At 37.6% G+C, this 13784-nt stretch overlaps 1 protein-coding gene across 3 annotated transcripts in view; it reads right to left on the reverse strand.

Annotated features, from left to right (window-relative positions):
- The window catches only part of GABRD (gamma-aminobutyric acid type A receptor subunit delta), a 52729-nt gene that overhangs the window by 14609 nt on the left and 24336 nt on the right, over positions 1 to 13784 (reverse strand). For all 3 annotated transcript variants that reach the window (XM_053690358.1, XM_053690356.1, XM_053690357.1), the window contains 2 exons: positions 8429 to 8496; positions 3018 to 3238 (listed from right to left, as the gene is read on the reverse strand). In XM_053690358.1, the coding sequence (XP_053546333.1) occupies positions 3018 to 3238; positions 8429 to 8496 (289 nt within the window). The remainder of the gene's footprint in view (positions 1 to 3017; positions 3239 to 8428; positions 8497 to 13784) is intronic.

A 13784-nucleotide genomic window follows, 5' to 3' on the forward strand; every position in this document is an offset into this window, starting at 1 on the left:
CGTTAAGGCTCTTTTTCACTACCGCCGGAACGCAACGTAACTACCGCAGCTTTCCAAAAGTCCTTTTTCAATGGGATTTCCATAGCGCCGGTATTACGAGTCTGCCTGTCCGGCCAAAAAGTGAGTGGTACAGCCTAAAGCTACAAGATCCATAACGTAAACTGAAAGTAGTTATTGGTTTTATGCTACAACGCCGTAACATAAAACTCATAACTAAAGTGCTAAAAAGTACACTAACACCCATAAACTACCTTCTTGCCGCTTGGACGAAGACTTCGGCCCGCTTGGATGAAGACTTCTGCCGGCTTTGATGAGGACTTCTGCCGGCTCCGTTGAGGATGGATGTCGGGTCTTCAAAAACTGTAAGTGGATCTTCGGGGGTTAGTGTTAGGTTTTTTTAAGGGTTTATTGGGTGGGTTTTATTTTTAGATTAGTGCTTTTGGGTGGAAAAAGAGCTAAATGCCCTTTTAAGGGCAATGCCCATCCAAATGCCCATTTCAGGGCAATGGGGAGCTTAGGTTTTTTAGTTAGGATTTTATTTGGGGGGTTGGTTGTGTGGGTTTTACTGTTGGGGGTTTTTTGTATTTTATTTTACAGGTAAAAGAGCTGATTTCTTTGGGGCAATGCCCCGCAAAAGACCCTTTAAGGGCTATTGGTAGTTTAGTTTAGGCTAGGTTTGTTTTTTTTTTGGGGGGGGGGCTTTTTATTTTGATAGGGTTATTAGATTCGGTGTAATTAGTTTAAATATCTGATAATTTATTTTGTGTAATTTAGTGTGGTTTTTTTTGTAATTTAGTTAATTGGATTTAATTAATGTCATTTATTTAATTGTAGTGTAAGGTTAGGTGTTAGTGTAAGATAGGTTAGGTTTTATTTTACAGGTAAATTTGTATTTATTTTAACTAGGTAGCTGGTAAATAGTTAATAACTATTTACTAACTAGTCTACCTTGTTAAAATAAATACAAACTTGCCTGTGAAATAAAAATAAAACCTAAGCTAGCTACAATGTAACTATTAGTTATATTGTAGCTAGCTTAAGGTTTATTTTACAGTTAACTATTTAGTTTTAAATAGGTATTATTTTGTTAATGATAGGAATTTATTATTAGATTTATTTTAATTATATTAAAGTAGGGGGTGTTAGGGTTAGACTTAGGGATTTATAACTTTAGTATAGTGGCGGTGACGTTGGGGGTGGCAGATTAGGGGTTAATAAATGTAGGTAGGTGGCGGCGATGTTAGGGGCGGTAGATTAGGAGTTAATAAATGTAGGTATGTGGCGGCGATGTTAGGGGTGGCAGATTAAGGGTTAATAAATGTAGGTAGGTGGCGGCGATGTCAGGGGCAGCAGATTAGGGGTCAATAAGTGTAGGTCGGTGGCGGCGATGTCGGGGCAGCAGATTAGGGGTTAATAAGGTAGGTGGCGATGATGTTGGGGCGGCAGATTAGGGGTTAATACGTGTAGGTAGGTGGCGGCTATGTTGGGGGCAGCAGATTAGGGGTTAATAAGTATAATGTAGGTGACGGCGACATTGGGGGCGGCAGATTAGGGGTTAATAAGTGTAATGTAGGTGGCAGCGAAATTGGGGGCGGCAGATTAGGGGTAAATAAGTATAATGTAGGTGTTGGCGATGTTGGGGGTGGCAGATTTGGGGTGTTCAGATTTGGGGTTTATGTTAGGGTGTTAGGTGTAAACATAACTTTTTATTTCCCCATAGGAATCAATGGGGCTGCGTTACGGAGCTTTACGCTCCTTTATTGCAGGTGTTAGACTTTTTTCAGCCGGCTGTCCCCATTGATGTCTATGGAGAAATCGTGCACGAGCACGTAAAACCAGCTCACTGCGGCGCTGGTATTGGAGTGCGGTATGGAGCTCAAGTTTGCTCTACGCTCACTTCTTGCCTGCTAATGCTGGGTTTATGCAAACCTGTAATAGCAGTGCTATAGGGAGGTGAGCGGTGACAATAACTTGCAATTTAGCACCGAGCCGCTCATAACGCAAAACTCGTAATCTAGCCGTTTGTTACTTAAATTTACTTAGTCTAATCATTCGGATATTCGTTTAATAAAAACAAAACAAATTCCCACATTTGCATTATGCATTAGTAACAAAATGAATGCACAAGCCTAGTATGATGTTTGTAGGCTTACTGTGTATTCTACATGTTAAGCATAAGACAGTAGTTTGTGGCTGCATTAACAGATTGCATAATATATTAGGGGGGACAGCTCAGTAAGGATATTATGCAGTTGGGGGGGATGATGTTTAGGCTTATCTGGGTTAGAGTAGGGGGAAGACAAGCAGCAACTCAGTGTAGTGAATACGTTCTTCTTTGTCTTCTATATTAAAGAACCATTAAATACAGTAGAATTGCATTTCTAGAAGGAGAGACAAACCCAGTGCAATATAGCCCTGCATAACATGAGAGTTTGTTACATTTAAGCTTTGCACGTTCTATTTTATATTTTAATGCATTTAAATTCTGTATACAGCAGTGCACTTAGGATTGCGATTTTAGAAATTCTGATTATGTTTAACAATTTCAGTGTAACTTAAATTAGGATTATACTTATATTTCTGTGTATATTTTATAAATGACATTAAACTTTGTATTTAGTCAATGTGAAATAAGACTGACAATTTCAGAAAATGGGAAGGATAGGGGAATGCCTCAATTCAATACATCCCTTTTGGGATAAAGTGTAATAGCAGGCTCACAACCTGGAGGTGAAGTAGCCAAAACATTTGCAGAAGCTGAGTGATTCCAGACTAATCTGCTGCCAAGTTGTGGTGAAGGCATAAGCACTACCCAATCCTAGATAGCTTAACCTATTAAAGGCACCACAGAGTGTTTGCCCATGCTCTAGTATACTTGTTAGTGGTGACATCATCAAACACAAGTGGGTCAAAAGATACCAATTGAGCCAGGTGTATCACCATTAAAATATATAGTAAAGCATTTGTAAGTGCAAAAAGATGAAGAACTAATTTAAAAAAAAATAGCAATTACTTACCTGCTGCTATATAAGATGACCCCATCTGGCTGCAGGCGGATTAGCTTGTTTTCCGCAGTTACATCATGAAACCAGGCATATTTGGCATTCACAATAAAGGTATCTGGAAGCCAAAGTATCTCTACAAATCGACTATCCAAGCCAAGAGTTTTGTTGGTGTGGTTATAAGAAAGTCTTTCATCCTTCCAACTCTGACGCAAGTAGACTGTTATTGTGTATTCCTAAACAATAATACAATGAATCCCAAGTTTCACTAGAATATAGCCTACTTCTACTATTAATGAATAAGCAATTTATATACCCACTGTTTTATTTATGTATAAGTACTCTAGCATTTTCTCACTGAATACAGTCTATTTTTCAACAAACTCATCTTAATGGGGCGTTGTACTGTAAAATTGGTTACCCCTTAAGGGGACATAATTGTCAACAATCAAATATGCATGAGTGGATTTCACTTTTGAATGGAATCATTTATCTTATATACTGCCATTAGCATAAATGCTTCTATTAAAAGTGATTGCTTTCTGCAGAATCGCACATTTGCTGCAAGTGCCCCGTGGATCAGCTTTCTAACACCACAGCTTTATTGAGAGCAAGCGGTATTGTGTCTTGTGTTACCAAAGACTTCCTTTGTGGTATACACGCTACTGCTTACACTCTGGTCAGGCATTGTGTTTGAATGGCACTCACATCATATGAATAAATGCTTTTTTCTTCAATGGTACAAGCTGTTACAATCTTCAGGCTGGAATAGTGATACAGCAAGTTATTGTCATTTATAAAATGGGGTATAAATGAATGTGATGTAAACCTTATTTTGCTTCAGTGGTAATATGCAGCGCAATTTTAGCCAACAGTTTTTAAGAAAAATATTACAGAACTTTGAAAAGTGCAGAGGACAGTGACAGAATTGATAAGGTTAATGGAAGATTTGCATTATGAAGAAGGGTTGGAAAAGAGGCGTCTCAGAGGGGGTATAATTACATTATAAAAATATATACAGGGCACATATAATCAATTATCAGCTGATCTGTTTATGAATACGACTGTACAAAGGACAGGAAGCCATCTATGGAAACTTGAGGAAGAGAGATTTCACTTACAGCAACGTAAGCAGCTCTTTACAGTGAGATCAATAAGGATATGGAATTCTCTGCTTAAAAGTATAAGTTACTTCATGTAGAAAGCTCCTTTATTTGTTTCAATCGATCACCGTTTTTAGCTGCTACAGCAACCCACGACTAAAAAATTTTTTTGCTAAGAGGTAACGTTTTCAACTCTTAGCCAATAGCCACGCGGTAAATCCGGCTTGGCGCCCATGGGAGCCAGATTTATCGCACGGCTATTGGCTAAGAGGTGAAAATGTCACCTCTTAGCAAAAAAATTTTTTAGCCGTGGGCTGCCGTAGCAGCTAAAAACGGCGGTCGGTTGAAACAAATAAAGGAGCTTTCTACATGAAGTATCTTATACTTCATTAATGAAAGTCCCCTTTATTTGTTTCAATAGTCAGTCCTAGCGTTTGTAAAACGCTAGGATTTACTTTCACTTTAATGAGGTTGTTTTAGCAAATTCAGTAGATGCTTTTATAAAAATTCTAGATGCTTTTTTAAGGGCTAGATTACAAGTTGAGCGCAAAATATTGCTTCCGCAAAAGTGACATTTGCACTCAACTTAGTAATACCAGCAAACATGCGCTGGTATTACAAGTTAGGTGCAATGCAAACGCGACCTCTAGTTCGCATTGCATAGAAGCTGTGCGCTCACGAGAGTGGGCTTCCATGGGCTCCACTGGGAGCCTCGTTTTCATGCTGTGAGACACGGCATGAGAACTAGCGCAGTGAAGGGGGTAAGTCACGCAGTGATGGGTAGCAAATATATATATATATATATATATATATATATACTGTATGTATATAAGCAAATACATATATATTTATAGCAAACGCACAGTCCCCATAGACCGCAATCTAAAGGCACTTTTCAGTGCCATTTTTTTCTAACGCCCGCCACTTTTAACCCCAGAAGGCACTACACAATTTTTTGGGGGGGCAGTTGGGGCACATTTTAAAAATTAACCAGAGGTCTGACCTATTCTTTTGAGTGTTAATTGCTACCGCAAGCTTGCGGTAACAATAACCAGCCACTTGTAATGGCTTTTTTGCCCATTTTCAGGCGAGGGATAACTTAGCGCTCAACTTGTAATTTAGCCCTTAGTTAGTATTGACAGTATAGTAACTTGTGGAACCAGAGAGAAATTTAAATGCCACTTTGGAGTCAAGAAGGATTTTTTTTTTTACTTTGAGGCACAATTGGAAATTGCATATATCCCTCCCCCCCTTCTTTTGGACCAACAGGAGTGTGTGAAAGGTTGAACTTAATGTACATGAGTATTTTCTTCAACCTATATTACTATGTAACTCTCTTGTTTTTATGAAGTATCTTGTCTTGTTATACAGGGCCGGCTCAACCATGAGTCAGTCACTGTCAGACACAGACGACTTCTGTGTCTCTGTGGGGGAAGTCGCAGGTTTCCAGCAGCATAAACTCCTCGTACAAAGACACAGAACCGGTCAGGGGCGACACTCAAAGTGGGACGAGTGCATCTCCCCCAGCTGCCAGGCTAGTAGGTTGATATGTATCAGTAATGTTACCACTGGGTGGGCATAATTTTATTCTTGGACTCAGGCAGCACAATATCTTGAGCCGGCCCTGGGGTTATATCTTGCTATTTTAAAGCTGACGGTTGTTTGGTTTTTAATTTATTAAATTTATTTATTTGTAATTGTTATAAAGTTTTCTTTTGTGCTTATATGTTAGAGAGATTGTTAGAGAGATTGTCCTTTTAATTTGTCCTTGTAATTTGTTCTGTTATGTTTTTTAAGGTTTTTGTGAAACCGGTATTCTTCACAGGGCATGTAACTAACTGCTGATACAGCCGCGGGTCACTTCCTTTTACGCCAGTGTATAAATATAGGCCTCCCAGTTTCCTATGTACTTTTATAATACTGATCTAACCCTTAAAACATATGTCTTTATCCCTAAAGTATTGCTTGTTTATATCGTAACCATAAGTTGGTATTTTCTCCATATCACTAACAACACTAATAGCACATGCAAAATATACAATTAATTTCCAGGCTACATAAGATTTATAAACCACAGTATTTTATTTAAAAAGAAAATCATCTTATTTTAGTAGTTAATGTACTGGATATTAAAGGGATAGAAAGGGACAATTTAAATGTTCTTGGGTGCATTTCATTTTTAAAGTAGAAGCATATTTGCAAAATATTTTTATAAGCAACAACACTTCTGGTAAAAGCTACTGTTTTTCAGTGGCATACGCAATATGCTGAGAGGACCCGTGCACCAGCATTCAAGCTCAGAGAGCTAGCGGTAGTGTGTATTGTGCCTATGAAGACGTAATTTGTTCCATACAATTAACCAGAGATGTAGAATTGAGTCGCATAACTTGGATTTGACTTTGACTTAAGTCACATATTTGATGACTTGTGACTTGACTCAACATAATCATTGAAGACTTGTGACTTGACTCAACATAATCATTGAAGACTTGTGACTTGACTCAACATAATCATTGAAGACTTGTGACTTGACTCAACATAATCATTGAAGACTTGTGACTTGACAGACTTTGACAGCAATGACTCAAGACTTGTCTTGGACTTGAGTCCTATGACTTGCAAAGTCTTTATACATTCTAAAGGTCAGAGTTGTGATCTAGGATGGTCCCTGGAGAATGAGAAACACTATTTAAGCACTATTTAAAGTGTCCATCATGGTCTTGTCAAATTCTGCTTCTAATGCTCCGGTTGAGTGTGCTTTCAGCCTTGGAAGCATCAACATACGGCCGCATCGTGCACAAATGTCTGATAGACTTTTGGCCAATTTAATCTTTTGCAAGTGCAATGCCCAATAGGGTTCAAAGAAAAGGACCCTCGTTCACACTGACTCTCTCTAAAAGTATGACAGCACAGCATTCTTCAATTACTTGGGTTTTTGGGTGCTTTGCAGTTGTGTTCTATCTTTAATAATTTTGTTACTCTCGTTTACCAATAACTACTGTTTTTTCACTTTGTCCTTATGTCACAATTTCAAATTTTAAATCTCACATTAAATTGAACTTGGAAAAGATAAACATATTTTAAACACTTTCCTGGAGTACTAATGACTTGTTGAACGCTTGAAGCTTAAAGCTGGGGACGTGACCTAGACTTGCCTTTGTTGACTCGAGACTTGACTTGGACTTGCCTGTTTCGACTTGGGACTTGACTTGGACTTGCTTGTCTTTACTCTGTACTTGACTTGGGACGTAATTACAAAGACTTACTTGGGACTTGCAAACCAATGACTTGGTCCCACCGTTGCAAGTTACTGCTGACTCTCTGAAAAGGTGTAGTGTTTGAAAGCTGGTGTACAGGCCCTCATAACATATGTGCGTATGATGCTAAAATACAGTAATAACACCCAATGTACATTTCAATATTGACCTTTCTATCCCTTTAAGATTAGGAGCCACAAATATAACTGACACAAGATTAATGACAAAATATAGACTTTGATTACAAATCAGGGATAGGCACAGACAAAGGCTGTGGCGGACATTTTCCAAAGTACATCTTAGTGAAGGACACCAAGGTACATTTGAAATTAAAGACATTATTTTATAGTACTTGATGTTATTATACTGATGCAGATACCACTGATCCTATAACCAGCCCTCCTCTGGCTATACCCATGTGCCAGTGTCACTACTGTGTCATTAAATATAGTGCTGGCTCTTATTATACTGATGCAGATACCACTGACCCTACAACCAGCCCTTGTCTGGCTATACACATGTGCCAGTGTCACTACTGTGTCTTTGTACTGTATAGAGCTGGGTGTTATTATAAGATGCAGATACACATTCAGTATTTCACTCAGGTTTTAATTATTCCATAATGTATCACCCAATATCGCTAGCAGTTATTTAATCAGAAAGAAAAGATATACTAAGGTTTGTGGCGGACACTGCAAGGGCTAGTCACGGACACCAGTGTCCGCGTACGGACACCTTTCCTATCCCTGTTACAAATATATTCACTTAAAAAAAACAAAAACCATATACGTCTGTCCTTATGGGGACAGTAAAGTCAAAATTAAACTTTACAAATGTGCTTTGTTCTCTTGGTATCTTTTATTGAAGAGTAAAATTAAGTAGGCTCATAAGAGCTCAGATAACAAGAGAACAAAGCAAATTTGATAACAGAAATAAACCGGAAAGTTGTATAAAATTGCATGCTCTATCTGAATCACGTTACTGTCCCTTTAAATTATGTATACCTAAAATACATAGCATGTATATTGGAACCTTCCACAATTACCAGAAATTCTTAGAATATTACCATGTTGACTTCCGAGATATGGTCAATATTAGTTACTTCAATGTCCACTGCAACATTCACAGGTGGTCCTGTGGAACAGAAAATGTTTATCAAAAACGAAACTTCATAACAAACAGTTATTTGAAATTTTCATATTTAGATGTAAAAATACTTTGGCCTAGATTACAAGTGGATTGTAAAAATGTTCGCGCTACGGTGTGCTAACATCTCTAGAGCGCAATCCATAGTGTTTTTAAAAAAAATATTAATACTTGAGTGGAAGCGCTAGGGCGCAAAAACACCTGAATACCACATAGCGCAGGTGCGTTAAATCCCTCACATAATAGACTTCTATGAGGATACACTGAAAACATATTTAGGCTATCGCTCAAGAGCTAAACCGATGGTGTGCTAAAATGCACTAAGCTGAAGGTCAAATAGTGGAGTTCTTCGCTAAATTTAAAACTATGCTTTATATTGAGATATATAGGTTTTTTTTATTGCAGAGATATGATATATGACAAAGTGGTGGACTGGGAAGGGTTAAAGGTGTATATGTATGTGTGTAGATACATGAGTGTATGTATACTTGTGTATGAGTGTGTACATATGTTTGTGTACGTATATATGCACATACATACAGATATATACAAACACACAAATATCTACACACATACATTGTTATCTTCCAAGCTGGCCGAAGTCTTCATCCAAGCCGGAAGAAGTCTTCATCCAGACGGCATCTTCTATCTTCATCCATCAGGCGCAGAGTGGCTCCATCTTCAAGACATCCGGTGCAGAGCATCCTCTTCTGACGACGGCTAACGAAGAATGAAGGTTCCTTTAAGGGACGTCATCCAAGATGGCATCCCTTGCATTCTGATTGGCTGATAGAATTCTATCAGCCAATCGGAATTAAAGGTGAAAAAAATCCTATTGGCTGATGCAATCAGCCAATAGGATTGAGCTTGCATTCTATTGGCTGATTGGAACAGCCAATAGAATACGAGCTTAATCCAATTGGCTGATTGGATCAGCCAATTGGATTGAAGCTCAATCCTATTGGCTGATTGCATCAGCCAATAGGATTTTTTCACCTTTAATTCTGATTGGCTAATTTCCAATTCCAATAGCCCTATCAAAATAAAAAATCCCCCCCAAAATAAAAAAAAACCCCTAGCCTAAACTAAACTGCCAATGGCCCCTAAAAGGGCCTTTTGCTGGGCATTGCCCCAAAGAAATCAGCTCTTTTTGGCGGCGATGTTAGGGGCGGCAGATTAGGGGTTAACAAGTGTAATGTAGGTGTCGGGGCGGCAGATTAGGGGTTAATAAGTGTAATGTAGGTGTCTGCGATGTCAGGGGTGGCAGATTAGGGGTGTTTAGACTGGGTTTATGTTAGGGTGTTAGGTGTAAACATAAATTTTGTTTCCCCATAGGAATCAATGGGGCTGCATTACGGAGCTTTTTGCTCCTTTATTGCAGGTGTTAGGCTTTTTTTCAGCCGCCTCCCCCCATTGATATCTATGGGGAAATGGTGCACGAGCACGTAAAACCAGCTCAAAGCAGCGCTGGTATTTGAGTGCGGTATGGAGCTCAATTTGCTCAATGCCGACTTATTGCCTGCTAACGCCGGGTTTTTGCAAACCTGTAATAGCAGAGCTATAGGGAGGTGAGCGGTGACAATGACTTGCAAGTTAGAACCGAGCTGCTCATAACGCAAAACTCGTAATCTAGCCAATTGTCATCTACACACTTACATACACATAAAGACATACACATGTATAAATACATTGTTATCTACACACTTACACACATATCTACACACATACATACACACATATCTACACACTTACACACACATATATCTACACATATACATACACTTATCTACACACTTACACACACATATATCTACACATATACATACACTTATCTACACACTTACACACACATATATCTACACACATACACACATATCTACACACATACATACATTCACACATACTACACACATACATACATTCACACATACTACACACATACACATGTATAAATACATTGTTATCTACACACATACATACACTTATTTACACACATACACATATATCTACACACATACATACACATATATACATTCACACATACATACACATATATACATACACACATATCTACACACATACACACATACATACACATATATACATTCACACATGTATAAATACATTATCTACACACATACATACACATTCACACACACACATATATCTACACACATACATACACATTCACGCACACACATATATCTACACACATACATACACATTCACACACACACATATATCTACACACATACATACACATTCACGCACACACATATATCTACACACATACATACACATTCACACATACACATATATCTACACACATACATACACATTCACACACACACATATATCTACACACATACATACACATATATCTACACACATACATACACATTCACACACACACATATATCTACACACATACATACACATATATCTACACACATACATACACATATATCTACACACATACATACACATTCACACACACACATATATCTACACACATACATACACATTCACACACACACATATATCTACACACATACATACACATTCACACACATACATACACATATATCTACACACATACATACACACATATCTACACACATACATACACACATATCTACACATATATCTACACACATACATACACATTCACACACACACATATATCTACACACATACATACACATATATCTACACACATACATACACATTCACACACACACACATATATCTACACACATACATACACATTCACACACACATATCTACACACATACATACACATATATCTACACACATACATACACATATATCTACACACATACATACACATTCACACACACACATATATCTACACACATACATACACATTCACACACACACATATATCTACACACATACATACACATATATCTACACACATACATACACATTCACACACACATATATATCTACACACATACATACACATATATTACATACACATATATCTACACACATACATACACATTCACACACACACATATATCTACACACATACATACACATATATCTACACACATACATACACATTCACACACACACATATATCTACACACATACATACACATTCACACACACACACACACATATATCTACACACATACATACACATTCACACACACACATATATCTACACACATACATACACATTCACACACACACATATATCTACACACATACATACACATTCACACACACACATATATCTACACACATACATACACATTCACACACACACACACATATATCTACACACATACATACACATTCACACACACACATATATCTACACACATACATACACATTCACACACACACACACATATATCTACACACATACATACACATTCACACACACATATATCTACACACATACATACACATTCACACACACACACACATATCTACACACATACATACACATTCACACACACACATATATCTACACACATACATACACATTCACACACACACACATATATCTACACACATACATACACATTCACACACACACACATATATCTACACACATACATACACATTCACACACACACATATATCTACACACATACATACACATTCACACACACACATATCTACACACATACATACACATTCACACACACACATATCTACACACATACATACACATTCACACACACACATATATCTACACACATACATACACATTCACACACACACACATATATCTACACACATACATACACATTCACACACACACATATATCTACACACATACATACACATTCACACACACACATATCTACACACATACATACACATTCACACACACACACATATATCTACACACATACAAATAGACACATAGAGGCCAATTTATCATATGTCTGTCGGACCTGATCCGACAGTGCGGATCAGGTCCGCCAGACCTCGCTGAATGCGGAGAGCAATACGCTCTCCGTATTCAGCATTGCACCAGCAGCTCTTCTGAGCTGCTGGTGCAACGTCGCCCCCTGCAGACTCGTGGCCAATGGGCCGCCAGCAGGGGGGTGTCAATCAACCCGATCGTACTTGATCGGGTTGAATTCCGGCGGGTTATGGAGCAGCGGTCTTTAGAAACACGGGGTGTCAAGCTCCGTACGGAGCTTTATAGATAGGCCCCATATTATAATCACCCCAGGGTCACTTGTACTTTGCTTTTAAATAATAATTCTTTGTGGGTTTAATGCTAGCTGTGAATCTTTTCTATATTCAGAAATGAACTAAAACATGGTTCATGCAGAACAAATACTGCAAAAGAAAAGGATTACATTGTGCAAATATATCTCTTTTGTACTGTCAAATATATTAGTTGGTGTCTATATATCTAAGCATAGTTCAACTGCATTTAATCCATTGCTGAATATATTAATGAGTTCAGTTTTTTATATGGCAGAATACCCACAAATGAGATTTAACTTAATCCCTACTAAATCCTACCTTTGTTCTAGCTAATAATTTGATATTTTTAAGTATATAGGAAGAAGCCATTCCATTTTTTTTCTGCCAATGACATAGATTAAAATTTACATTTGTCTCAAAAGGCCAAGAGCCAGTCAAATATATATATATTAAAGGGACATGAAACCCCAAATTTTTCTTTCATGATTCAGATAGAACATACAATTTAAAATAACTTTCCAAATGACTTTTATTAAATAATTTGCTTTGTTATCTTGGTATCTTTTGTTTAAAGGATACCTAGGTAGGCTCAGGAGCTAGGAGCTATCTGTTGATTGGTGGCTGCACTCTTGTCATTGGTTTACCAATGTGTTCAGCTAGTTCCCACTGTAGTGCATTGCTGCACCTTCAATAAAGAATACTAAGTCAATGAAGCAAAAATGTATAATAGAAGTAAATTGGAAAGATGTTTAAAATGATAAGTTCTGTCGTAATCAGGAAAGAAAATCTTCATATCCCTTTAACCAGAATAAGTTTGTGCTTTTTCCATCTCACATCAACTGTCTTCCTGAAGTGGTTTAAAAGTCTGTTTATGTGGGTTATATATAAACAATTAAAGGGACACTGAACCCAATTTTTTTCTTTTGTGATTCAGATAGAGCATGCAATTTTAAACAACTTTCTAATTTACTCCTATTATCACATTTTCTTCATTCTCTTGGTATCTTTATTTGAAAAGCAAGAATGTAAGTTTAGATGCCGGCCCATTTTTGTTGAACAACCTGGGTTGTTCT

Source organism: Bombina bombina, chromosome 8 (assembly GCF_027579735.1).
Source record: "Bombina bombina isolate aBomBom1 chromosome 8, aBomBom1.pri, whole genome shotgun sequence".
Taxonomy (NCBI): domain Eukaryota; kingdom Metazoa; phylum Chordata; class Amphibia; order Anura; family Bombinatoridae; genus Bombina; species Bombina bombina.